General features: G+C 61.7%; 1 protein-coding gene across 1 annotated transcript; it reads left to right on the top strand.

Moving 5' to 3' along the window:
• The first annotated feature begins 899 nt into the window (after positions 1 to 899).
• Positions 900 to 20,081, top strand: B4GALNT4 (beta-1,4-N-acetyl-galactosaminyltransferase 4). Its single transcript, XM_058807210.1, has 20 exons — positions 900 to 1,052; positions 7,663 to 7,769; positions 9,285 to 9,398; positions 9,474 to 9,569; positions 9,779 to 9,869; positions 10,198 to 10,298; positions 10,602 to 10,669; positions 11,007 to 11,085; positions 12,242 to 12,308; positions 13,764 to 13,907; positions 14,058 to 14,167; positions 14,390 to 14,490; positions 14,724 to 14,806; positions 15,396 to 16,611; positions 16,718 to 17,025; positions 17,182 to 17,335; positions 17,648 to 17,720; positions 17,812 to 17,965; positions 18,178 to 18,304; positions 19,580 to 20,081. The coding sequence occupies exons 1-20, from the start codon at positions 902 to 904 to the stop codon at positions 19,692 to 19,694; spliced, it is 3,459 nt and encodes a 1,152-aa protein (XP_058663193.1). The 5' UTR covers positions 900 to 901; the 3' UTR covers positions 19,695 to 20,081.
• Positions 20,082 to 23,668: the final 3,587 nt, after the last annotated feature.

Here is a 23,668-nt window from a genome sequence, read left to right as displayed (position 1 = left end):
GATCGGGACACCGAGTTGTGGCCGGGATGAGCAGAGGGCACAGAGCCGTGACCCGGGGGATCCGGCTGGGGCGATCCTGGGGATCCAGCTCCCATGGGACTCGCAGCGAGTGGGAGTCGGGGGGTCGCACCCCCCATGGGACCCCCTCACCCAGCGGGGGGATGCTCCCAGGGATGTCCGCACTCATCTTGCTGGGACGATCCCGGAATCCCAGCCCTGATCCCGGGATGCCCGCACTCATCGGCCCAGGACGATCCCGGTGCGGTCCGTGCCTGCGGATAGCGCCCCCCCGCGGACCGGCCCGGGCGCTGCAGCCCCCGCCGCTGACGGCCGGGAACGTACCATCCACGCCGCCGGGGGGGAGCGGTCGGGGGGTGACCCGGCCGAGACCCGCGTCACTAATCGCGCCGAGCCCTCCGTCCTCGGCACGGATACCTCGTTCGGTTCCGCCTCTTCACCGCCCCGCAGGGCCGGGGACAGCCCCGGGGGCTCGGTTTCCCCCCGCGCCCCTCATGGTCGCGCCCGCGGCGCCCCGCGGGGCTGCCGGACCGTTGGCGTGGAGACGCGCGGCGCCTCCGCAGGCCCCGCCTCCGCGGCGCGCCCATTGGCGGAGAGCCCGCGGTGGGCGGGCTGCGATTGGCCAGCGGGGCCGTCGCTCCTGGTCGGGGGCGTGGCCGCGCGCAGCGCCCGCTCATTCATTCCCCCCGCGGGCGCGGCGCGGGGGGGGGCGATGCACCGGCGGGCCCGGGGCCGCCGAGCCCCGCACCGAGCCCCGGCCCCACGAGCCGCAGCCGCCCCGCGGCCGGCCCGGAGCGCGCGGGCTGGACGGGCGGGGGGCCCCATGGGCCGGGGTTAGCCCGGCGGCGGCGGTGGTGGCGGCGGGGGCGATGCGGGCGGCAGGATGCCGCGGCTCCCGGTGAAGAAGCTCCGGAAGCAGCTGAAGCTGCTGCTGCTGCTGGCGCTGCTCACCTCGGCCGCCTGGTTCACCTACCTGCACATCAGCCTGGTGCGCCAGGGCCGCGCCCTGCGCCTCCCCTTCGCCTACGGCAAAGGTAACGGGGGCGGGCGGGTCCCCGGCAGCCCTCGGAGCGGGGCCTCGGGGGCCTTTGGGGGTCCCCGAGGGATGGTGGGTCTCCCCCGCCACTCCGCGCTACCGGAGCATCTGGGGTTTGGGGGTCCCCAGGGAGCGCCGGGGCTCCCCCCGCACTGTGCTGTCAGAGCACCTGCGGTTCGGGGGTCCCCCTGCCACGCTGGGGACCCGGAGCACCCCCCATTTCCAGCGCTGTGTTTCTGTCCCGCAGCACCCGCGTGGGTTTGGGGCGAGCGGGACCCCTCCGTGGGCTCCGCGCCCCGGCGTTGGCCCTTCGGGATGGGGGGACACCCAGGAGGGCCCCCAAAGCGGCCGGGACATTCATTGTCCCCCCTCGATTCGCTCCGTCCTCATTTTTCCACCCGCTGCCTTGGCTGAGATGACAAAGAGGCCATTTATAGGCGCTCGCCCTGCTGGAAGGGACAATCTCTGCTCTCCCATCCCTTCCCAACGCTCCCATCCTTTCCCAACCCCCCCATCCCATCCCATCCCAGCACTTTCTCAGCCTGTACTTCTCTACTGTAAAAATACCCAAAATTCCATTTTTCTGTCCCCCTCCCTTGGGTAGCGGCCGGGCTGGATTCCGGGATGGATTCCGGGATGCTCCGGAGGGACAGGTGCCCCGGGGCTCGGTCCGTTTTTCCCGGGCCAGCTGTCCCTGGGCAGCCCGGGGGGACACGAAGCCACTCGCGATATTCGCCGGGCGAAACTTGAGCCGCGCCGTTCTCCGGGACCGACCTCGCCTAAAAAAAAACGTGTCCTAAAAAACGCCAAGAGGCCGGGATGTGTTGGGAGGAAAAGCCTTTCCCGAGGGGGTCCCAGCGGCCCCGGGGGTTGGCGAAGCCTCCCGGCTGGAAAACCCAAAGTTTCCGAGCGGAGCAGCAGCAGCATGAGCCTGCAAAATTTTGGGCCTCGCGGTGAAATCGGGATAATGGGAATGAGCGAGGCAGGAAATGAGGCTGGGAGGGAGAGAGGGAGGGGAGAGCACCGGGGCTGCCGGCTCTCTGCGGGATCCTCCGTGCCCGAGGGCTTTTCCCGGTGTCCCGGTTTTCCTTGTATTCCCACCCCCACCCGAGGTGCTTCCCCCTGGCCCCGCTGCTGATTGGGACGGCCGTGTCTGTGTGTCCTCTGGCCAGACCCTGGCTTGGGATCGCTGTCCCCATCCCTGGGAACACCATGGATGGGATTCCCGCGGGTGTTGGGGGGCGAGCCGTGGTTTTCCTGCGGGGAGGATGCTCAGGGACGTTCCCAGGTGCCCATCCCTGCTGTCCCTGCATCCCGGCTGGCTCCTAGGGATGCTCCAGAGGTTTTGCTGTGGAAGGGAGGGGGTGCAATGGCTGCAAAGTGGGAGTGAGGGGAGCTGGGCTTTGGTGGAGAACGGGGTCTCTGGGAGGTGGGGACAGAGATGGGAAAGTACATTGGGAGGGGAAAATGTTGCCCTTTGCCATGGGGAGGGCACCTTCCTTGGCTGTGGAGAGGTGGGGGATTCTCCAGGGAAAGCTGGATCCAACTGGGATGCTCCTTGGATTTTCCAGTGGGCTCCTAAAACCCGGGTGAAGGTGTGGGAGAGGCAGAGTTTAGGTCCCACTCGGCCTTTTTGGATGTGGGAAGGGGTTGGATGGAGGTTGGGGAAGGGTTTGGCCATGCACAGATGGACCTCATCCTGCTGCTGCCAGAGTGGGAGAGGCAGGCAGTGTTTTAGGTGGAAAAACATGGAATGGAGTGAAAAAAAAGAACAAAACAAACAAAAAAATCCCAAATAGGTCATAGGAAATAAACCATATTAAGGAAAAAAAACTTGTTGCAAGTGTCTGGGGGAAGAGCGGCACCCCAGGGGTGTGTGCACCAAAATGAGCTTGGAGATGACTTCTGGATTTGGCCACCATGAGCCAGGACCTGTCTGTCTGTGCCAGGGGTGCTGCCTGGTTAATTAACAAGGAAAAAGGTTAATTACTCATTAAGCAGGATGTCAGTGAGCAGCTGGAGGCTGCAGGTGCAGGGCATGAGGATTGTAGGCAGTTTTGGGGGTGTAAAGTGGGGAACACCCAGCCAGGTGGGGTTGGGAGCGTTATCCCAGTGGGATTATCCCAGGGCTCCCATGTCCCAGCCATTGCTGACACCTGGAGCATCCAGGGGCTGGGCTGGGAGCTGGGCTGGTCCCTGATAAAACATCCCCCCCCTTTCCTCATCTTCTCCAAGTAGATAATTACCCTTCTCTGGCTAATTGAGCACAGGATTCCTCAGTGGAAATAATGAGGCCATTTCCAGCTCTCCCGGCTGGAAACCCGCTGAGGCAATGGGGTGGAAACGGGGATGTGCCAGGTGGGGAAAGGATGGAAAAGGAAAAAAGAACTGGGGAAAAAGGCAATAATGCCCTGAAGTGGCTGGCAGAGGGGGTGTGGGGTTTGGGGTTTAGCCTGGAGTGAGGTTTTGGGGGATTGGGGGAGCACAGGATGGGCGCTCAAGGGGGGTAAAGCCAGGTCAGGGGTGGAGTGGGGCTCTCTCTGCCTGCTGGACATGGCATGGCCTGGGTCACCCCTCTGCCATGCTCCAGAGGGCTCCCAAACCCCCTGATCCCGAGGCAGCAGTGGGATGGATGCTCTGTGTCCTGTCCTTGGCTCTTCTGTCCCCAGGGACCCATTTTTGGGGAGAGGGTTTGGGGTAATGTGTCCCTCTGGGATCCATCTCTGCAGGTCCTTTGATTTTAATTGGGAGCCTGGAATGCTGCAGCTGGTGTGGGGCTCATCCTTTTTGTCAGGGATGCCAGGAGCAGGTAGGGAAGGGGATGAGAGAGCCCTTTGAAGATGAAGGGCAGTGGGATTTGGGACTGGGCTGGGAGCTGCTCTTTCTTCTGCTGGCATCACCCCAGTCTCCCATCCCTGCTGGGAAAGGCTGGTTTGGGTGTCACTGGGGTCCTTTTTCCACATGGGAATCCCTTCCTGGACAGCCCCAGGCTCCATGCCCTGCTCCTCTGGGGTGCCCAATGGGAAAACTTTGGCACCTGCCTGTTTTGGGTTTTTCAGAATCAAAAATGTGGCTCTTCAGAGGCACAAGTGGCACCCCAGGGTGGCACTGTCCCAGCCTGGCTGTGAGCCAGCCCCCTTGGCACCTGGAGGGTCCCCAAAACCATCCCTTGGAGCCAGGGGAGGTGAGGGATGGGTTTTCCCAAGCACCAGGAGCTCTTTGTGTTGGTGTTTGGGATCTGCCCTGGATCTCCCCTCCATCCCTTTCCCTGTGCCTGCAGCTGGGGCTCTCCAGAGCTGCTCCTTGGGAAGGACTGAGCAGTCCCTGGGGTGTCAGGGACCTTGGCACTGTCAGGACAGGGATTTTGGCTGGATGAGGAACCAGCTGCTGCAAGAGGCTGGGAAGCTGAACCTGGGATGGTGACCCCACAGGCAACGTGGAGCTCAGAGGCTGGAATGTTTCTGGGGTGAAACGCACCCTAAAATTCCCAGAATTTCACCGTGACCTCCTCCAGAGGCTGCATCCCAGGAAGCCAAATCTTTGTGCTGGGGGCTGTGAGCTGAGCATCATCCCTGTTGGGATGGAGCAGGGTCCTGATCCAGCTCTCCCTGGGGTTGAGGGGCACTGGATGTACAGTCAGGGAGTCTGGGAGCTGCCCAATCCTGGGAGGGATTTGAGATGCTGATGATGAGCGTGGAAGTGTCGGAGCTGCCTCTCCTGGTGGATGTTTGTCAGCTGGAGTGGTCTCATGGCAGCTCCATCAGCAGCCAGAGCGATTCCATCGATTTCCACGGCTCCAGCTGAGAGTGCTGCCACCGAGTGGGAAAACAGCAGCCCAGGAATGGGGGAGGCAGTTCAAACCCCCCTGGCTGCTCCAGCTCCCTCTGCAAGGCAGTGACAGGTGCCAGCAGCGCCCAGGGGTGTCCAGGGTGGTCACAAACCCCATTCCCCTCCTCCCCATTGCTGTCACCGGCTGTCACCCAGCCCGTGCCACCACTCTCTGTCTGGGATTTCTGTCCCGTGTTTCTGTGGCACCGACAGGGGGATTTGTGGTGTTGATTCCTTTATCACTAAGTATAATTACTCAACACCTCGTTAGGAGGCTCCTGCAGGGATGCTCCTGCTCCGAGGGGGGAAATTTTGGGAATGGAACCTCTGGGTTTGAGGAAGGCACCGCCACCACCTCTGCTGCCACCACCTCTGCTGCCACCACCTCTGCTGCAGCTGTGTCAGGGTTTAGATGTCTCCTCCACGTCGCAGGGCTTGGAAAAGGGCCAGGAGAAACCCCGGCCTGGAAGAAAGGGGCTGTGTTTGGAGCTGGGGAGGAGGAGGAGGGAGGTGGGATGTGAAAGGCTCTCTGTGCTTCCCAGCGGAGTTCCAGGGCCGGGATAACGGGACGCGCTTCTCCCATGGGAGGCATCGCTCCGTGCCCTGCCTGGATCCCTGGTATCCATGGCCTCCTCCCCAGGGTGAGGATCCTGGCTCCCTGTCTGGAGGCTGCTGTGACTCAGAGCTGCTTTGTGCCATGGTTTGTGCTTCCTGCCTGCTCCTCCCTGCTCCCAAAGCATCGGTGTCGCTCCAGGAAAGAGCTTTTAGTGCCTCCATCCCTTCCCTGAGCATCCCCAGCCCACAGCTTGTCCCCAGAGCTTCCCCTGTCCCTGTCCTGCCCTCTCTGGTCCTTGAGGGAGGCTGGCTGAGGGAATGGACACAGCAGAGCTGCTCTGCATCCTGCTGGGATGCTGGGAGGAGCTGGAATCCTTCTTCCTCCTCTTCTCCTGCCTCTGAGCTGCTCCTCCCACAGGGCTGTGGTTGGGATCAAGGAGCTCAGGATTTTTGGGCAGTGATGCTCATTGGCACCAGGCACTGCCCATCCCCACCCCTTATCCCCGTGGCACTGGTTCCCAGGTCCCCAGAGCCTGATCAGAAGCCACTTTCCAATATTTAAACTGCCAGGGAAGCCCAGAAGCCTTTTCTGGAGCGTTGCTGGTGCTTTTGCTCCTCCCTGGATGTGCGAGCCCCTTGGAAGGGATGGGAGTAAGCAGGAGGCTCGTGGCTCTGGGATCTGAGAGCTCCAAGGATGAGCTTGGATTAACTCCTGGTTTTTACCCAATTTATATCAAATAATCCCCCTCCAGTTCACAGTCCTGACATGGAGGAGAGTGAAGCAGGGTGGCCACATCCAGCCATCCCAGGGAGGCTGCTGGCTCAGGTTGCCATCCAGGGAATTCTGTCCATGGCAAATCCCACAGGATCTCATGAGAGGCAGGTTTATCTCCTCCAAGGCTGGGAGACACTCCCTGAGCGGGTACCACAGAGCCACTCCCAGCCCTGGGCAGGTCCCCTGGGGGCGCTGAGCTCCTCCTGGCCGTGATGGATGCTTGGATCAGAGCGCTGGGAATGTGGGAATGCTGCTGTCTGTGTGTGCTGCCGCTCCCGTCACCCTGCTGCCCAGGGAAGAGGGATGGATGGCTGCGGGAATGGGGCTGGGAGAGGGGAGGGAGCAGCCTGGGGAGCTGCCAGGAGCCAGCTGGGGCTGCCAGGGGCTGAAGAATGGCCGGGAGCAGAAGAAGGGGCTTTAGAGCTTAATTTCCTGTCCCTGCCGTGGGGATGGGATTTGTGCTGCCATCTCCAAGGAGACGCCGGCAGCGCGGCCGCTGGAATACCAATGGGGTGGGAGGCGTGGGGCGGGGGGCTCCGGGCACCCCCAGCCTCTCCCTGGCCTGGCAGTCACTGAGGCTGCTCCATTCTGGGAATGGGAGCCCCCAGGACCTGCTGGGGGTGGGAAGGAGGTTGGAGGGACAGGGACATCTTTCCATACCCTTGGAAGTGGGTCTGTGACCTCTTTCCTGCAATTCCCATGGTGGGGGTCGCTGCTCAGCACACCTGGGGCTCCTCCTCATTGCTGGTTTTTGGGGAGCCTCAGGTGTTTGTGGAGGTGGTTCTTGGACACCCACCTCTCCAAGCATTGCCTTGAGCTTCCCTTGACTCTGGATTGAACTGTGGATCCCCCTGGGTTTTGGGGTGGGTGGCACAAAAAGAGGATGTCATCCCCCCCCCCCGAAAGTAACATTTTCCAGGTCTGAACCGTTGTTTTGTGGGAAGCGGGGGCTAGTTTAAAATTGCCTGCCCAAGGAAAAGGAACTGCAGAGAGGAGTCAAAAGTTGGGGATAATTAACTCAGCACATTAATTAACGAAGCTGATGGGTCTGGGAGCAAGGTTTTGATGTCAGTGTGATTTTGAAGAGAGACATGGTTTGAGGGGATGGTGTCTGAGGGGGTTTGGGGCTGGTGTGCTGTTGGTAGAGCTGTGGGATGCTTTGGGAGAGCTGGGATTTGGAGGGGCAGGAAGCAGGGATGCATCCCTGAGGATGGAAGGGGAGCAAGACCCCAGCAGCCCATCCCAGAACCTCTTATGTAAAGGGCTGGGAGCTGTGGGGGGTGTAATTAAACCTGCTGCTGATGAGCTGCTGCAAAGCTGCTTAGTGCAGATGGAATGAGGGGAATTGCAGCCAGGGCCCCCTCTCCGTGTCCTTGTCCCCCGTGCCAGGGACAGGGGTGTCCCCAGGAGAGGTGCAGGCTGTGGTGTGACCCCCTGTGCTCTCTGGCAGATGGAGAGAGGCTGGGGGAGGTGACGGATCCGGGGAGGCGGCCGGCGGCCCTGGCGCGGCGCAGGAAGGCCGAGGATTCCAGCGAGAGCCGCGAGGAAGATCCCATGGTAACGGGGCAGGAGGGGCTGCGGAGGTCACGGCGGGCACAGTGCTCCAGGTCTCGTCCAGCTGAGGGGATCCAAGGGTTTGGGGGTGCATTAGAACCTCTGGTTCTGCCCAGCAGCCCTCACAGTGGATGAACCCTCTAATATCCCATTGAAACGGGGCGGGATATCCCCCCCATATCCCACACTGTACTCCATGTGCCCTGTCACAGCTTCCCTGGGCAGGGCCCAGCTTCATCTGCTCTGCAGTTCCTGCTGTTCTGGGCAGAGCCACCTGCTCTTGTGTGTTCTGCTCTGTCTTGGACTGGAGAGCCACTACACCCCAGGTGGAGCCTGCAGGCAGGAGGCACTTGGAATTGTAGCCATGGGACACCCTGCTGTCCCTGTCCCTGTTGAAGGCCTTGCTGTGCCTGTGTCACCAAGGCCCTGCTGTCCCTGTCCATCCTGTTGTCACCAGGAGGCCTCCTAGCAAGGCAGCCAGGTGGGATGGAGGAAGGGGGAAGCCACAGGGTATTCCCTGCCCTATCCCAACTCCTCAGAAATAAGGGACCGATGGACAAAGGGGGAACCTCAGGTGCCCAGAGGAGGCACAGGCTGGTGCTGGGTCAGGACAGAGGGCACAGCAGGAATTGCATCCTGGCTTTTCCTGGGAGGAGGGAGAATCCTTCCAGTGAGCCTGGCACAAAACCCTCCCTCCTTGTGAGGTCTTCCAAGGGCACTGCTCCCTCCTCCGGGGCTCTAATGAGTTTGTTTAGGCAGTTTGCTAATTATCTCCCTGGCACTGTGCATCCAAATGGGCTGTGCTGTGGTGACAGTGGGGGGTGGAGGAAGAGGGGGATGATGCTCTGGGGAAGCTGAGGAAGAGGGGAATGCTCTGGAGGGGCCCCTGGCTCTTCCTTGTCACTCATCAGCGAGCTGCAGGCAGGTAAATGCTCACTTAATCTCTAAATTACGAGATACAAGCAATGGGATTAACCTAATCCCCTTTAAAGGAAGAGGGGGAGTGCAGAGGCATCCTGCTCCCTCTGTGCTTTTAGAGAGAGAGAGCCCAAAATCCCAGCAGCCTCCAAGACTGGCCAAACAGTTTGGATGAACAGAAAACTCACTGTTTTGGAGCAGTTTTGGCAGAGGAAGGGAAACAAGTTTAGCTGGAACATTTTGAAACTGCTGCCTGGGACACCTTGCCAATATTTTTGTGCCACCTCCTGTTTTCCTTTGCCCTGAGCCGTGAAATCTTTTGCCTTGGTTAGGCAAGGCTCAAAATGAGGTGTTTAGATCGTGGAATCCTGGGATGGTTTGGGGTTGGAAGGGATCTTAGAGCCCATCCATTTCCAGGGGCAAGGACACCTTCTGCTAGCCCAGGTTGCTCCGGGTCCTGTCTAACCTGGCCTTGAGCTTTTCCAGGGATGGGGCAGCCACAGCTTCTCTGGGCAGCCACGGGTGCTCAGAGCCATCCCACAAGCACAGGCCATGCTGGCCCTCATCACCCATCCCTTGTGTCCCTCTGTGCCTCCCCAGAGCGACGGGCAGGACGGGGATGCCTGGTTTTCCAGAGGCCAGCAACGTTCCAGCCGCGCCAGCGCCCACCCCAAGCTCAACCTGACCAAGCAGGCATTGCCCTGGAACGAGCAGGTGGGTGTGGGCAGCGGCCTGGGAGGGCATGGGGAGGAGCAGGAGCCCCACTGAGCCCTCTCTCCTCTCCCACAGTACAAAGGGAAGGCAAATCTGCACGTCTTCGAGGACTGGTGTGGCGGGGCCGTGAGGCACCTGAGGAAGAACCTCCACTTCCCGCTCTTCCCCCACGTGAGTCCCGGTACAGGAACTGGTGGGAGGGTCCATACATCCCTCCCTGGGTGCCCCCTGCTCTTCCTCAGGACCTTGGCTTGCAGGACTTGGCTTGGGGAGGTGATGGGGCCCCCTCTGTGGGTGTGGGAGGCTGGGGTACCATGGAGGAGGTGATCCATGGAGGAGGATACCATGGAGAAGGTGATCCACGCCTGTTTCCTCGGCAGACCCGCACCACAGTGAAGAAGCTGGCTGTGTCTCCCAAGTGGAAGAACTATGGGCTGAGGATTTTTGGCTACATCCATCCCTTCAAGGATGGTGAGTGATGGAGTGTGGCTTTTCCCCCATGCAGCAACGTGGAGATGCTGTGTCCTTCCCCTTCCTGGCCACAGGAGCACAGAAAGGCTCTCGGAGATGGGCCCCAAATCCTGGTTCCTGGGCAGGAGGATCCTTCTGAAACAAAGCCCCTTTTCCCTGTGGCTTTGAAGGGAGGCAAAGCCCTGATCCCATCCAGGACAGAGCCATGACGTGAGGTCTGGGATGGCCCCATCCCTGTTCCCCATCTCACCACGAGGCAATAGAATCAATCCCACACCACCAGGGTCCCTGTGTCCCTAGTGGTGACCCTCTCCATGGCTCTCTGCAGGGGATTTCCAGTTTTCTGTGGCTTCAGATGACAACTCAGAGTTCTGGCTCAGCTCTGACGACAGTCCCTCCAATTCCCGACTGGCTGCATTTGTGGGCAAGGTATGGCACCACCTCTGCCTTGTCCTGCTCCAGGGGGAGGGATCCGTGTGTGCCTGTGCTGGGGGCAGCTCTCCTGCCTCTCTGCTCCTTTGGGAATGCCAGGCTGTTTCTGCCTGCTCCCCTCCCTGGCCAGGCCTGGCTTGGCTTCCAGAGGAGCCCCTTGGTCCCTTCTTGGCTGGAGCTGCCAAAGACCAGGAGCTTTAATATTTATTCCCAGATTTCCCTGGGGTTAATTCCTGTAATGGGAAGCTGCTGGGCTTTGGTATGGTGTCCTGCTTCTCTCATCTCCTCCTTCCTTCCCAGCTGGGCACTGAGTGGACGGCGCCAGGGGAGTTCACCAAGTTCAGCTCGCAGGTGTCCAAGCCCCTGCGGTGAGTGTGTCCGTGTGTCCATGGGGATCATCCCATGGGGATGGAGTCTGGGACATGCAGGTGCTGCCTCTGACCTCCCTGGGCCGTGCTCCTTTCCCAAAAGGCACGTGGGGCTGGGCTGGACCCCAGACCCATGGTTTGAAGGTGATGAGATGAGGACAGGGATGTCACAGTGTGCCCCCAATCCCACAGACGGGGAGCATTGGGATGGGGAGCAGACACCCTCCCCAGCTGCCTGTCTCCTTGCCTCAGGAAGGTTTTACCCACCCGTGGGCAGGACAGGGAGGAATTCCCAGGCTGGCCCTGGGCTCTGACAGCTGTGTCCCCTCCCCTGCAGCCTCATGTCCTCCCGACGTTACTACTTTGAGCTGCTGCACAAGCAGGACGACCGGGGCTCGGACCACGTGGAGGTTGGGGTGAGTAAATGCCCACCCCCCATGCCAGGGCTTTTCCATGTGTGTCCCCAAGGGCTTTATCCTGGAGCAAAGCCAGGTTTCCCCCTCCCACGGCTGCCAGTGGGGACAAGTCAGTGTCACTGTTTCCCTGGTCATTCCAGCACTGGGATGCATGGAGTGCTGTTCTCCTTTCCTGCTGGTGGCCCTGCCATGGACTCTCATGGGCAAGAAGAGCCCCCACAGGCAGGTCCCACCTTGCAGGCTGCATCCCAGCAGTGGGAGAGAGGTGGCCCAGACGATGGAGCCATTCCCATTCCCTGTTTTCTTCTTTTTCCCCCTTGGAATTACCATGGGTTTCGAATCTGAACTTGCCTGCCTTGGCAGCACAGCCCTGGCAAAGCTTGGAGCATGTGTCAGGGGCTCAGGCTGGCTGAGGGCAAGATGTTGGCTCGTTAGCAAAGGTTTCCTTTCTCCCAAGAACTCATTAATCACTGGGATCAAGCTGGTGCCAGCAAAGCATCAGGGAGGCCAGCTACACCCCTTCCTCCCCATCCCCTCTATCTGATAAGATCTGCGTTTCTTTGGGCAAAAACAAATAGTGGGGAAAGCAAATAGATGGGGGAGATGTTTCTGAGATGGGATGTTTTTGCTGGAGGGAGGGAGTGAAGCCTTTCAGCCGTGCAGAAAAAGCTCTCAGCTGTGCAGAGAGAGACAACAACAGCATCCACAACAAAAGCAGGACCCTGATGTGTCTCGCCCCGGGGGCATTGAAGGGCTTGTCCCGACAAGGGCTCCAGACTGGCTTTTAAAATGCTGGAGTTAAATCAGGGCAGGCAGCTCTGGAGACCCTCTTAAATCAAGGCAAGCTCTTCTTTATAAAGCACTGGAGTGAGGAAAGGAGCCCTTTGGTCACAGGAGTTTTGGCAGTCCCAGAGGGAGCCAGCATGAGCCTGTATCCTACCCCCCACAGGAGCCTTTCTCCCTCCAACCCTGCAGGGATCCCAAACCCTGTGGGAAATGGGGCAGGATCAGCCCTCTCTCTGGCTTCTCTTCTGCAGGGAAGTTTCTGGGAGCTGTGCACAGGGAGGACCCATTGTGGGTGCTGGGCTTGGGCAGCTGCATCCTGACCCCTGCCACCCCCCTGCTCATTCCCCATCCGCTTTTGTTTTTTTCCCAGTGGCGAGTTTTCCTCCCCAGCCTGAAGTTTGAGGTGATTGACTCCTCCTACATCTCCTTGTACACAGGTAAGGGCCAGGTGCCACGGCCAGCAGGCTCTCCAGGGGCTGCGCGTGCTGGGAGAGATGGGAAGGAAAGCAGAACCTGGGAAATAGGGTCCTGGGGGGACATGTCAGCCTCTGAATCCCCCCACTGGATTTCTGCCTGCTGTAAGGAGGGCTGCAGGGGCTGCAGTGGGTAGGATTGATGCTGGGAGCAAGATGAGATGCTGCTAAAAGTGGGCTGTGCAGTCACCACAGCGTGGAAGCGCAGCTCTGCTGGTGCCCCAGGCTCGTCCTGCCTGCCAAGAGCCCTCTGGCTCCGGGGCCTGAGTTACGAGGAGCTGTCGTGGAAGCGGGGATGGATGGCAGAGGTTTTAATTAAATCTATAGATCTTGTGCTTGCTGCCCCTGCCCTGGCAGCAGGGAGGGCTGTGATGGATGGGCCCTGCCCTGGCACTCCGCACGCAGCGGGAGTGGCCATCGCTCCTGCCCTGGGAGGTGTCCATGAGGAGGAGGGGGCAGGCAGCATCCCTGGGGACAAGAGGGATGAGGGGTGCCAGTGCTGCTGATGCAGGTGCCCCTGAGATGGATGATGTGCAGATAAATCCCTGTCCCTCAGCACCGGCTCTTCCTGCTCCTCCTTCCTGCTTCCCTGCTCCCTCAGACCCAGCAGCACCCTGAGGCAAAGCCATGGCAGCCCTGGGGAGCCCCTCCCTGCTGGGGGCTGCCAGCAGCAGGCAGAGCTCCTCTTCTTCCCTTCCCTTCCCTTCCCTTCCCTTCCCTTCCCTTCCCTTCCCTTCCCTTCCCTTCCCTTCCCTTCCCTTCCCTTCCCTTCCCTTCCCTTCCCTTCCCTTCCCTTCCCTTCCCTTCCCTTCCCTTCCCTTCCCTTCCCTTCCCTTCCCTTCCCTTCCCTTCCCTTCCCTTCCCTTCCCTTCCCTTCCCTTCCCTTCTTTTCCAGTGGCTTCAGCCCCACCCCAGCCAGCTGCAGGGACACATTTGGGAAGCCTTTCCCTGCCACAAGAAGGAGAATTTGGGGCTGGGGAAGGGGCATCCTGCTTCCCTGTGGCCCTGCAGCAGGGAAGGGAGCACCCATGGGAACATGGCCGAGGTGACAGGAGCAGGGTGACCTCCTGGGGGCTGGTTGGTGGCCAAGGGTGACGTGCCACCCTCATGCCTGGGTAGGAAGCAAACCAGCTCGTGTTGCAGGTACCTGCAGGAAGGACATCCAAGGTTTAACCCCTGTGTTACAGCCCTGAGCATCCCCTCCTTTCTGAGGCTGTGGTAATGGGAGCAGGAGGCCTGGCTGGGATCAGCCGTGCCCTCTCCTGTCCTCATTAGTGGATGCAATAATCATTAGGCTGATTAGTCACAGGGTCTCTGAGATGGCTGGGAGGGCAGCATTGCTTTCCCTGGGAGCAGGAGGGGTTGGAAATGCCCCCTTGGAGGGTGTGCCCGGGGGCTCAGCCCGGCCCTGTCCCGCAGATGAGTCGTCCCTGAAGATGAACCACGTGGAGCACATCCCGCAGACCTTGGCCAGCCACAGTGGGAGCCACCTCTGGGAGGCCCAGCAGGACGAGCACGGGGCTGACATGCTCAAGGCTGACCCCAGAGACACCTTTTTCCTCAGTGAGTGCCCGAAGATGCGTCCCTGGTGGGGTTTGGGGGAGCACAGAGGCTGCTCTGGGCATCCCTGCCAGCCTCTGCCCATCTCTTGAGCGGAGGCCTCTCTGCTGGGGTGTGTGGGAACATGTTGGGATGCTCTGGGCTTCTCCACAGCCCCTGCCATCGAGGCGTCCCGCGTGGAGAACGTGCTGGTGCCCTGTGCCTACAGCCCCACCTACGTGGTGAAGGATTTCCCCATCGCCCGCTACCAGGGCCTGCAGTTCGTAAGTGTCTCCCTGGGGACAGGGCCACGCTCCCCATGGGGACATGGCAGAGCCCAGGGATGTTCCCAGCTGGGTGAAATCCAGCGGGAAGCATCTCTCACTGGCTCAGCCTGGGAGAATTGGGGTTAAATCCCTGTGTTTGAAGTACTGGGTCACTTAGGTGTTGGTGGTGGCCTCGGGTCCCCAACTCCTTGGGGTGACACGGCACCATTTACCCCCCAGGTCTACCTCTCGTTTGTGTATCCCAACGACTTCACACGCCTCACTCACATGGAGACAGAGAACAAGTGCTTCTACAGGGAGTCCCCCCTCTACCTGGAAAAGTAGGTACTGGGGCTGGGATTTTGGGGTGCTGTGCACAGGGGGCTGATGTCAGCAGTGCTGGGATGATGCATCCTCAGCCACGTGTCCCTGTCCCCATGGGAGGGCCACCCCAGGCTGGCTCTATCCCCATCTCCCAGGCGTGCAGCAGCTTGAGTGCTGGCAGCGCTCCTGGATTTGGGAACCTCCTCACTCCTCCCTCTCCCAGGCCCTCACCCTCCCTCTTCATCCCCAGGTTTGGGTTCTACAAGTACATGAAGATGGATGAGGAGGAGGAGGATCCGCGGCAGCGAGCGTTTCTCTTCCTTGGCCCTGACAGTGAGTCACAGTGAGGCATGGCTGGGCACGGGGCCGAGCTCCCGGCATCCTGCTGCTGGCAGCTCATCTCCTCAGATCTGTGGCTCATTGGAGTGACTCCAGCCGTGCCAGAGGCTGCAGGAGGGCTGGGCTGTGCAGAGCAGCATCCCTCAGAGCACCCCTCTGAGCATCCTGCTTGGCATGACAACAGGGCGGTGTGGGGTGTGGGAAGCAGGACACTGGGTTGGGATTTGCTGTCCCTCCAGCATCTCCTGGATTGGCCTCGGCAGTGGCAGCAGGAGCCAGACCCAGTGTGGAGCCTGGGGGTGCTCCTGGGGAGCCAGAGGCTGTTCAGAGCCTGCCTTGGTGAATTTGCAGCTTAGCAAAGCCCTGGCAGGTCGGGTTTGCTCCTGGATGGAGTAGGATTGGTGCTGAGATTTGAGGTGGGGATAAGTGGCAGCAACTGGAGCTGCCAGCCCTGTGTGGGTGTTCCTGGGTGGGCGTCCCCTGGTGCCCCAGCTCTGCTCCCTCACCTCAGCCACTCTCAGGTTCCTCTCCTGCTGGGATCAGACTCTGCCTCAGGGTACTGATCTCTGCCTTCACTCCCTAGATTTCCTGGATGACGAGGAGGAGGAAGAGGAAGGAGTGGACAGCCCTGAGCCCACAGACGCCCCTCCCGAGGCCAAGGAGCGGAGCTTTGGGCCGGCACCCAGAGCCAAAGGGAAGGATCCTGCGCCGGTCACCGGGGCTTACGGAGATGACCTGGACTATTACAGCTTCCGCCAGCAGCGGGGCCGGGCACAGGCTGGGCCGGGCACCCCCGGGCAGCTGGGGGGCACGTGGGGCACCCCCAGGCAGCTGGGGGGGACATGGGGCACCCCCAGCCCTCCAGCTGCACTCCAGGGGGATCCCGTGCTGGAGCGGGGCCCGCGCCGGGCGCTCCGTTGGCTGCCCCAGGATGGGGAAGAGGAGGATGAGCTGGGGCTGCCGGCGGCATCTCCAAAGCACCTCCAGCCCCACCTCTCCGTGCCCATCTTTGGTGGCAAAGCCAAAACGCCGGGTCCCAGCAGGCCAGCGGCTCCCAGCGAGGACAAGAAGCCCCGGAAAAGCCAGGAGAAGGTCTACGTGACCCGGCTGCAGCCCGGGAAGCGCAAAGCCCCGGCCCAGGAGCCGGCCTTCCCTGGAGTTTTCCTGTATCCAAAGCTTGTGAGGAGAGTCCACCTCCGCTCCAAGACCCCGCAGAAGCATCCCATCGCCCCCAGCAAGCTCCGGGCCCTCCCCGGCCACTGGAGCCCCTGGCTCCTGGGTAACATCTCCAGGGAGAGGGACCCTGCCAGGCACAAGAGCGGCAGGAGGTGGGAGCGGCCGCCCAAGCAGCGGGTGCTGCCCGGCCTCCTGGCCCTGGGCACCGAGGGGCTCTTCAGCCACGAGGACACGACCCCTGCTCCGGGCAGGACAGCGGCCACTGCTGGCTACAACTCCTCCGAGGCCACCCGCTCCGAGGGGACGAGGGTGACGTCCTTTCTGAAGGTGTCGGAGACCACTGCGTCGCAGCAGCAGGAGGGGAAGGGCCAGGAGGAGGAGGAGGATGAGGAGGAAGAGGTGTCGGACTATTCCTACGAGGCAGGGGAGCTGCAGCAGGGCTGGCTGGAGGACTCCATCAACTGGCAGCGGACGTTCAGCGTCAGCTCCGTGGACTTCGAGCTGCTGCGCTCCGACTGGAACGACCTGCGCTGCAACGTGTCGGGAAACCTGCAGCTGGCCGAGAGCGAGGTGGTGGACGTGGTGGCCCAGTACATGGAGAGGCTCAACGAGAAGAACGGGGGGTACGGGGGGAGCAGGATGCCGGTGGGAATTCGGAGGGTGGGTCCCGGATTGCGGGGAGCAGAGCTCAGGATGGCGGCGATTTCAAAGCTTCTCGTTTCCCGGCAGGATCTACACCCTCCTGAGGATCATCAACGTGGAGAAGCGGCGGGACACGGCGCGGGGGAACCGCTACCTGCTGGAGCTGGAGCTGGCAGAGCGGGGCCAGCGCACGGTGCGGCTCTCCGAGTACGTCTACGTGCTCCTGCACCAGGGCAAGCAGGACGACAGCACCGAGGCCAACCCTGACGGGCTGGCCCTGGGTGCCACCGAGCCCCAGCCCAGCGCCTGGAGCATCCTCTATGGGAAATCTGTGCTGTGCCGGCCGCTGCGGCTCAGCTGGAGGCAGGACGTCATGGTGCACTTCGTGGTGCCGGGTAGGTGACAGCGGGACACGGCTCTGCGGGGTCCGTGCTGCTGCCTCAGCAGCCTCCAGTGGGATGGGGGTGTCACCTCTCCTCAGAAGGGGTTGGTTGGGCCAGGGGGAGGTGCTGAGGGTTCCTCTGTGAGCCTGAGGGATGTGTCTCTGGCAGTGAAGAACCAGGCCCGCTGGGTGCAGCAGTTCATCTCGGACATGGCCGGCCTCTACGGGGCCACGGGGGACGCCAACTTCAACGTGATCCTGGTGGACTTTGACAGCGAGGACATGGATGTGGAGAAGGCCCTGCGGGATGCCCGGTTGCCCCGGTAACTCCCACCTGCAGCCTCGGGGTCTGGGGGGGCTCCCTGTGGTGGGACAGGTGCTCACACACACAGCCTGCTGCTCCTTCCCCGCCTGCACAGTCCCTGCCTTGCTGCCCCTCCCCTCCCCCTCATTTTTGGGGGTTTAAACTACTTTTCCATGTGGATTTGGGGGTGCAGAAACTTGACTCTATGGGGGAAGCCTCAGCTTGAGCTGTAGCACCTGAGCCTGCCTGGGAACCCCATGCTGGTGGTTCCTGTCCCTCCTGGCTGTCCCTGTCTGTCCCCAGTGCTACCTGCCCTGTCCTCTCTCCCCAGGTTCCAGTACCTGCGGCGCACGGGGAATTTCGAGCGCTCTGCCGGGCTCCAGGCGGGTGTGGACATGGTGGAGGTGAGTGGGAACAGGCACCAGCTCTGCCTGTGGCTTCTCTCGCAGGGCTCTTCCTCTCTGATTCCCCTGACCCGTGTGTGTGCCCTCCCAGGACGAGCACAGCATCGTGTTCCTGTGTGACCTGCACATCCATTTCCCTGCCAATATCCTGGACAGCATCCGCAAGCACTGCGTGGAGGGGAAGCTGGCCTACGCCCCCATCGTCATGAGGCTGAGCTGTGGCAGCTCCCCCCGGGAGCCCAATGGTGAGCAGGGACCCCTTTCCAGCTGGGAGCACCCCAAAACCAGGCCAAGACCTGGTGCACCTCTGCAGAAGCTGGCACGGATGGGGATGGGTGGGAAGAGGGGTTGGGATGGGGAATCCCTGTGGCTCCCAGGTGGTGGGGAGAGCACAGAGGGGATGAGATGGGCATTTGGGGGTGCCCCCACCCCTCACCTCATTGCTCCCCCCCTCCAGGCTACTGGGAGGTGAATGGCTTTGGCCTCTTCGGCATCTACAAGTCGGACTTTGACCGTGTGGGAGGGATGAACACGGAGGAGTTCCGGGACCGCTGGGGCGGGGAGGACTGGGAGCTCCTGGACAGGTGAGCCTGGGGGTCCTGCAGCCCCTAAACCCCTGTGAGCAGGGTCAGCCACGTGGATTTGGGCACATCCATCAAGCTGGCTAGGGGCTGGATGATGGGCTGGTGAAGGGGAAAACTTCCCTTTGGGAAGGCCACATCCATCTATCCATCCACAGAGAGCTTCATCCCTCTGTCCATCCATTTCTTGAACCCCATCCCTTCTTTCCTCCATCCCCTGAGCCCTGTCCCTTTATCTCTCTGTCCCTTGAGCAGCATCCCTCTTCCCTCCATCTGCAGGGAGCCTCATCCCTCCATCCCTGATCCTTGTCCATCCGTCCATCCATCCATCCATCCATCCATCCATCCATCCATCCATCCATCCATCCATCCATCCCTGAGCCCTGTCCCTCTATCCATCTATCCCCTGAGCCCCATCCATCCATCCATCCATCCATCCATCCATCCATCCATCCATCCATCCATCCATCCATCCCTGAGCCCTGTCCCTCTATCCATCTATCCCCTGAGCCCCATCCATCCATCCATCCATCCATCCATCCATCCATCCATCCATCCATCCATCCATCCCTGAGCCCTGTCCCTCTATCCATCTATCCCCTGAGCCCCATCCATCCATCCATCCATCCATCCATCCATCCATCCATCCATCCATCCATCCCTGAGCCCTGTCCCTCTATCCATCTATCCCTGAGCCCTGTCCTTCCGTCCATCCGTCCATCCATCCATCCCCTGAGCCCTGTCCCTTTATCTCTCTGTCCCTTGAGCAGCATCCCTCTTCCCTCCATCTGCAGGGAGCCTCATCCCTCCATCCCTGATCCTTGTCCATCCGTCCATCCATCCATCCATCCATCCATCCATCCATCCATCCATCCATCCATCCCTGAGCCCTGTCCCTCTATCCATCTATCCCCTGAGCCCCATCCATCCATCCATCCATCCATCCATCCATCCATCCATCCATCCATCCATCCATCCCTGAGCCCTGTCCCTCTATCCATCTATCCCCTGAGCCCCATCCATCCATCCATCCATCCATCCATCCATCCATCCATCCATCCATCCATCCATCCATCCATCCATCCATCCCTGAGCCCTGTCCATCCATCCATCCATCCATCCATCCATCCATCCATCCATCCATCCATCCATCCATCCATCCATCCCTGAGCCCTGTCCATCCATCCATCCATCCATCCATCCATCCATCCATCCATCCATCCATCCATCCCTTGAGCCCTGTCCCTCCATCCCTGAGCTCTGTCTCTCTGTCCGCAGGGTGCTCCAGAGCGGGCTGGAGGTGGAGCGCTTGCGCCTCAGGAACTTTTACCACTACTACCACTCCAAGCGCGGCATGTGGAACACCCGCAGCAAGAAGCCCTCCAAGGAGTAGTGCTGAGCCCAGCCTGCAGCCCCTGACCCCTGGCACCTGCCTGTCCCCTGCCACCACAGCCACTGAGCCACCACGGGGGCACCTGTGCCTGCTGTGGCTTTCCTGGGGAGGGCCAGGGTGGTGGCAGTGGTTTTGTCCTTAAGGGTCTAATTTAGTCAGCAATGAATTCATTAACTCCTTCGTGCCGGTGGGTGCCGGGGGCTTTGCTGGGTTCTGGAGGGCTGTGCCAGGCTGGGGACACTGGAGGTGCAATTGTGACATCCAGGATCCCTTTGCAGCTCCTTTCCTGTGTTGCCCCTCCCCAAAATACCCAGTACCTCATCCCTGTGTCAGGCTGGGGAGCTGAGTTTTGGTGGGGGGGCTAAGAGCTCATGAGGGCTGCCCAAACCCTCCTGTTCCCCTTCCAGGACCCACGGAGGGAGGGGGGTCTGGCACTGGGGACACTCTGTGGGTGGGGGGCAGAGCCCTGAGGCTGGCACTGCCCGTGCCAGGGGGGGCTGGGCTGGGGGGGGACAGGCAGAGCCTGGAGCAGGTACGGGCAGGTGACATTTCCAAGCTAATTTCTGTGAAATTATGAGGTAGGAAGCTGTTTTCAGGAAGTTTTTGTCTGTTTGGTTTGGTCTTTTTTTTATTCCTAAAAAATTAAAATCAATGTCTTGGCTGAGATTTCCCTCTGCTCCATCACCCCCATGCCTGGACAGGGATGCAGGGCAATGGAGCCAGGCTGGCCTTTGTCCCTTGGTCCCCTCTCTGGGGTGGGAGTGGGCAGCAGCATTCCCGTGCTGTTTTCATGCAAGGAGGAGGAGGAGGCTGCGCCCTGTTTGATGCCCGGCCACATGCCCGGGCTTGCTGAGCCTCCGCCCCACACCTGGGCTCCACCCAGCTCCAGGGAGGGCTGCCCTGGTTCCCCGTGCTCCTGCATGTCCTGGCACACTCATCCCTGCCTGCCCCTGTCCCAGCCCTGTGCTGGTGCTTCCCGTGGGGGTGTCTCGAGGGTTCTGCCGTGTCCCACCTGCCATGGGCTCCTGCTCCTCCTCAGCCAGGTTCCCCGTCTCTCAAATCCCCTGGGCTCCTCCCTGAAATAGTCTTGGAGTTTCCCCCAGGTGTTTCATGCTCGCTCCGAGCATCCCGAGTTTGAGGTGAGGGTGGAAAAGGGGGGCTCAGCCACCCACATGCCATCAGCAAACAGCCAAGCTGGGGGCATTTTGTCCCAAATTTGGTAGCTGTGGCCCCAGGCTCTGTTGGGAAAGGATGGTCCTGGCAGGCAGGAGCTGTTTCTCCCCTCTCCTTGCCCTGCTCCCTGTTTTTTTGCAGCACTTTGGGAAGGCTTTGTTGTGGGTGAGGGCTGTGCCCGCTGCGCTGGGAGCTGCTCTGTGGCTGGGCAGAGCGGGTGGCCCACGGCCCCTGGGCCGCCAGTCCCATCCCAAAACCTGCCTGGCCTTAGGCACAGCTTTTCCAGCAGCTTCCCAGCCACGAGGGCTCCAAAAGCCACCACCATCAAAGCAGGCACAGGGCCCAGCTAATCCAGAGCTGCTGCTGGTGCTGGGACGGGCTGGTGCCAGCAGTGCCATCCCCACGAGTGCTGGGGACAGTTTGGGGCCAGCTGATGGTGTCTGCTTGGGACAGGGCCAGCAGCACAGCGCCAGAGGGTTTGTTTCTCTGGTGGTGGCTGAGCTGTGGCCACAGGTTTACACAGGGATCATGGGGATGGCAGGAGCCACAGGGAGCCTGTCCCGGGCCAGGTGTTGGAGCCCCAGGTGACAGCGGGGTGCAGGCAGGTCCCCACGGTGGAGGATCAGCCCTGGCCCTCCCTGCCCTGCGGGGACACTGCAAAGGTGTCGGGGCTTGTCGGGGGTGGTGGAGGCGAACTCCAGCCTGGAGTTCCCTCGCTGAGGGGCTCCCCCAGCCATGGGCCTGAGACTGGAGGTTGTGGAGGCTGAGGGGAGCACAGGGTCCCCCTGACACCCCCGGGCTGACAACAGCCCACATGTGACAGCAGTGGCCATGGGGAGGGTGCTGGCACCTCCTGCCCTGCACTGGGCTTTGCTGAGGGGCTCCCTCCTGGCATTCCCTGGTGGGTGTGGGGTGTGGTGGGGGGCCTGGGTTAGTGGTGGTAGGAGCTAAGTGGTGATCCCCCCAAACTGGTTTGGCTTGTTTCAAATGCTCCCTCTCAGCTTATCTGGCTTCAAAGGGCTCCTGCTCCATCCCACGCACACAAACACGCTCGCTGCAAACCAGGGGGAGCCCCCTGCATCCCAAACAATGTCTGTGCCCCCCAAACTCTGCCTCTCCTCCATCTTCTCCTTCTGACACCCCCAAACCCTCCCTGTTACACCCATGGGTGCCCCGAGCTGGCTGTTCAGGGGGATGTGGTGGGAAGGACACATTGGATCACGGCCATGGTGGCGGTGGGGATCCCTGGGGACTTTTTGCAGCAGCACGAAGGCGGCCAAGACGTGGCTCTGCTGTGGGGGATGCTCCCCCCCGGACCCCTGGCCGTGCTGAGCATTTTGAGGAGCCCCGGTGAGCCCCGAGATGGCAGCCTCGGCGGGGAGGCGAGCGGCTTCCATGCAAAAGCCCTGCGAGGAGACTGGTTGGGCGAGGTGCGGGGCGGGCCCGCACGCCCCACGCCCGCCGCAGACGCCGGCGCCCACCCGCGCCCCGCAGCACCCAGGGGTGCACCTGCCCGCCCGAGGATGCTGCAGGACAGCTGCCCTCCGGGGCCACCCAGCCAGGTACGTGCCGTCCCCAGCGCGGCCATCCTCGCCACTGTCCCCACCGTCCCCACGGCGGGTCCCTGGGGAGAGCCGGTGTCACTCGCCCTGCCACGCACCCTGTCCCCTTCCCCTGCCCGGGGTGGTGCTGAGGGTCTGGGGCTCCGACACGTGGGTCTGGCGGCTGCCCAACAGCGGCCAGCTCTGCCCAGGAGGCTTTTCCCTCGCTCCGTCCCTCGCTGTGCCTCGCTGTCCCCAGCGTGGCTCCTGGCACGTGCGCGCTGTCCGGGCTGCGCGCTGCCACCGCGGCCGCTCCCGCCCCGACACCGACGGCCCCACGGGCACGGCCAGCCCGGGGCACCGGGGCATGGGGACACGGGCCCCCGGGGCTGCTCGGGGGGTGGGAGAGGACGGAGCGCTCCCAGGAGCCGGGGCTCCCCGGGAATGTGGCTCTGTCACCCCGCGGGGGAGTGACAGAGGTGACTCCAGGCTGGGGGTGGTCAGCGGCCGCTTTAGGGACCCCAGATTGGGTTAATTTCACTCCGTGTCACTCCAGCTGCGGTCGGATCCCCTCGGGAATCCCTCAATTTTGCTTCAAACGTTTTCTTTTTGCTGATTTGCTGTTTCTAAGCCCCCTGGTGTATCCCCCTCCTATCTGACCTTCCCCAATTAACGAGCTGCTTGATGAGGCAAGCGCTGCCCATTCCTGCTCCAAGCATTCCTTGAATCCCCCTGGACCCCCGATTTTCCATTTGTCAGCTGCTGGGCAGTGTTATGCTGGGGGAACGCGGGTTTGGGAGGCAGGCAGAGCTGGGGGCAGGTGGGGGTGCCAGTGGGCTCAGGGCTGTCCCCGGAGCCCCTCTGTCCCCCGGAGTTGGGGGGCTGCTGGGATGGCCCCGATCCCCCGGGATCCTGGCACGGGCACGGCGGGCAAGTGTCGGCTTGCAGAGGGAGCGATCCACCCCCTCCGCCCCTCCGCTGCGGGGGGAACCCGTGATTCATCCGGGCTCCGAGGGCTGGGAGCGCCCGCCGAGCGCTGCCAAACCCCGTGCGCCCGTGGGGTGGTGCCGCGCTGGGGGGAACCTCGGGGGCTTTCCTGGGTGCTGTACCCCAAAAGGCCCAGGCCTGGCCCATGGGCAAACACGGGGGTCCCACAAACCCCAGAGTTGGGGAGATGGGTTGCCCCCACGTTGGTCCTTGCCACATGGGGATGGTGCCACCAAGGGGGATTGTGGGGACTGTCACCCCAAACTGCTGTCC

The sequence above is a fragment of the Ammospiza caudacuta genome, chromosome 6 (assembly GCF_027887145.1).
Source record: "Ammospiza caudacuta isolate bAmmCau1 chromosome 6, bAmmCau1.pri, whole genome shotgun sequence".
In the NCBI taxonomy this organism is placed as follows: Eukaryota; Metazoa; Chordata; class Aves; order Passeriformes; family Passerellidae; genus Ammospiza; species Ammospiza caudacuta.
This window is presented reverse-complemented; position numbering and strand designations above follow the sequence as displayed.

What these genes read in the sequence shown, in the direction of transcription:
- B4GALNT4 (XM_058807210.1), top strand. Translation starts at nt 902, where the DNA reads ATGCCGCGGCTCCCGGTGAAGAAGCTCCGGAAGCAGCTGAAGCTGCTG. An exon ending in CTCAACGAGAAGAACGGGGG is followed by an intron (nt 16,612 to 16,717) that starts GTACGGGGGGAG and finishes GTTTCCCGGCAG; the next exon opens with GATCTACACCCTCCTGAGGA. An exon ending in CTCCCCCCGGGAGCCCAATG is followed by an intron (nt 17,966 to 18,177) that starts GTGAGCAGGGAC and finishes CCCCCCCTCCAG; the next exon opens with GCTACTGGGAGGTGAATGGC.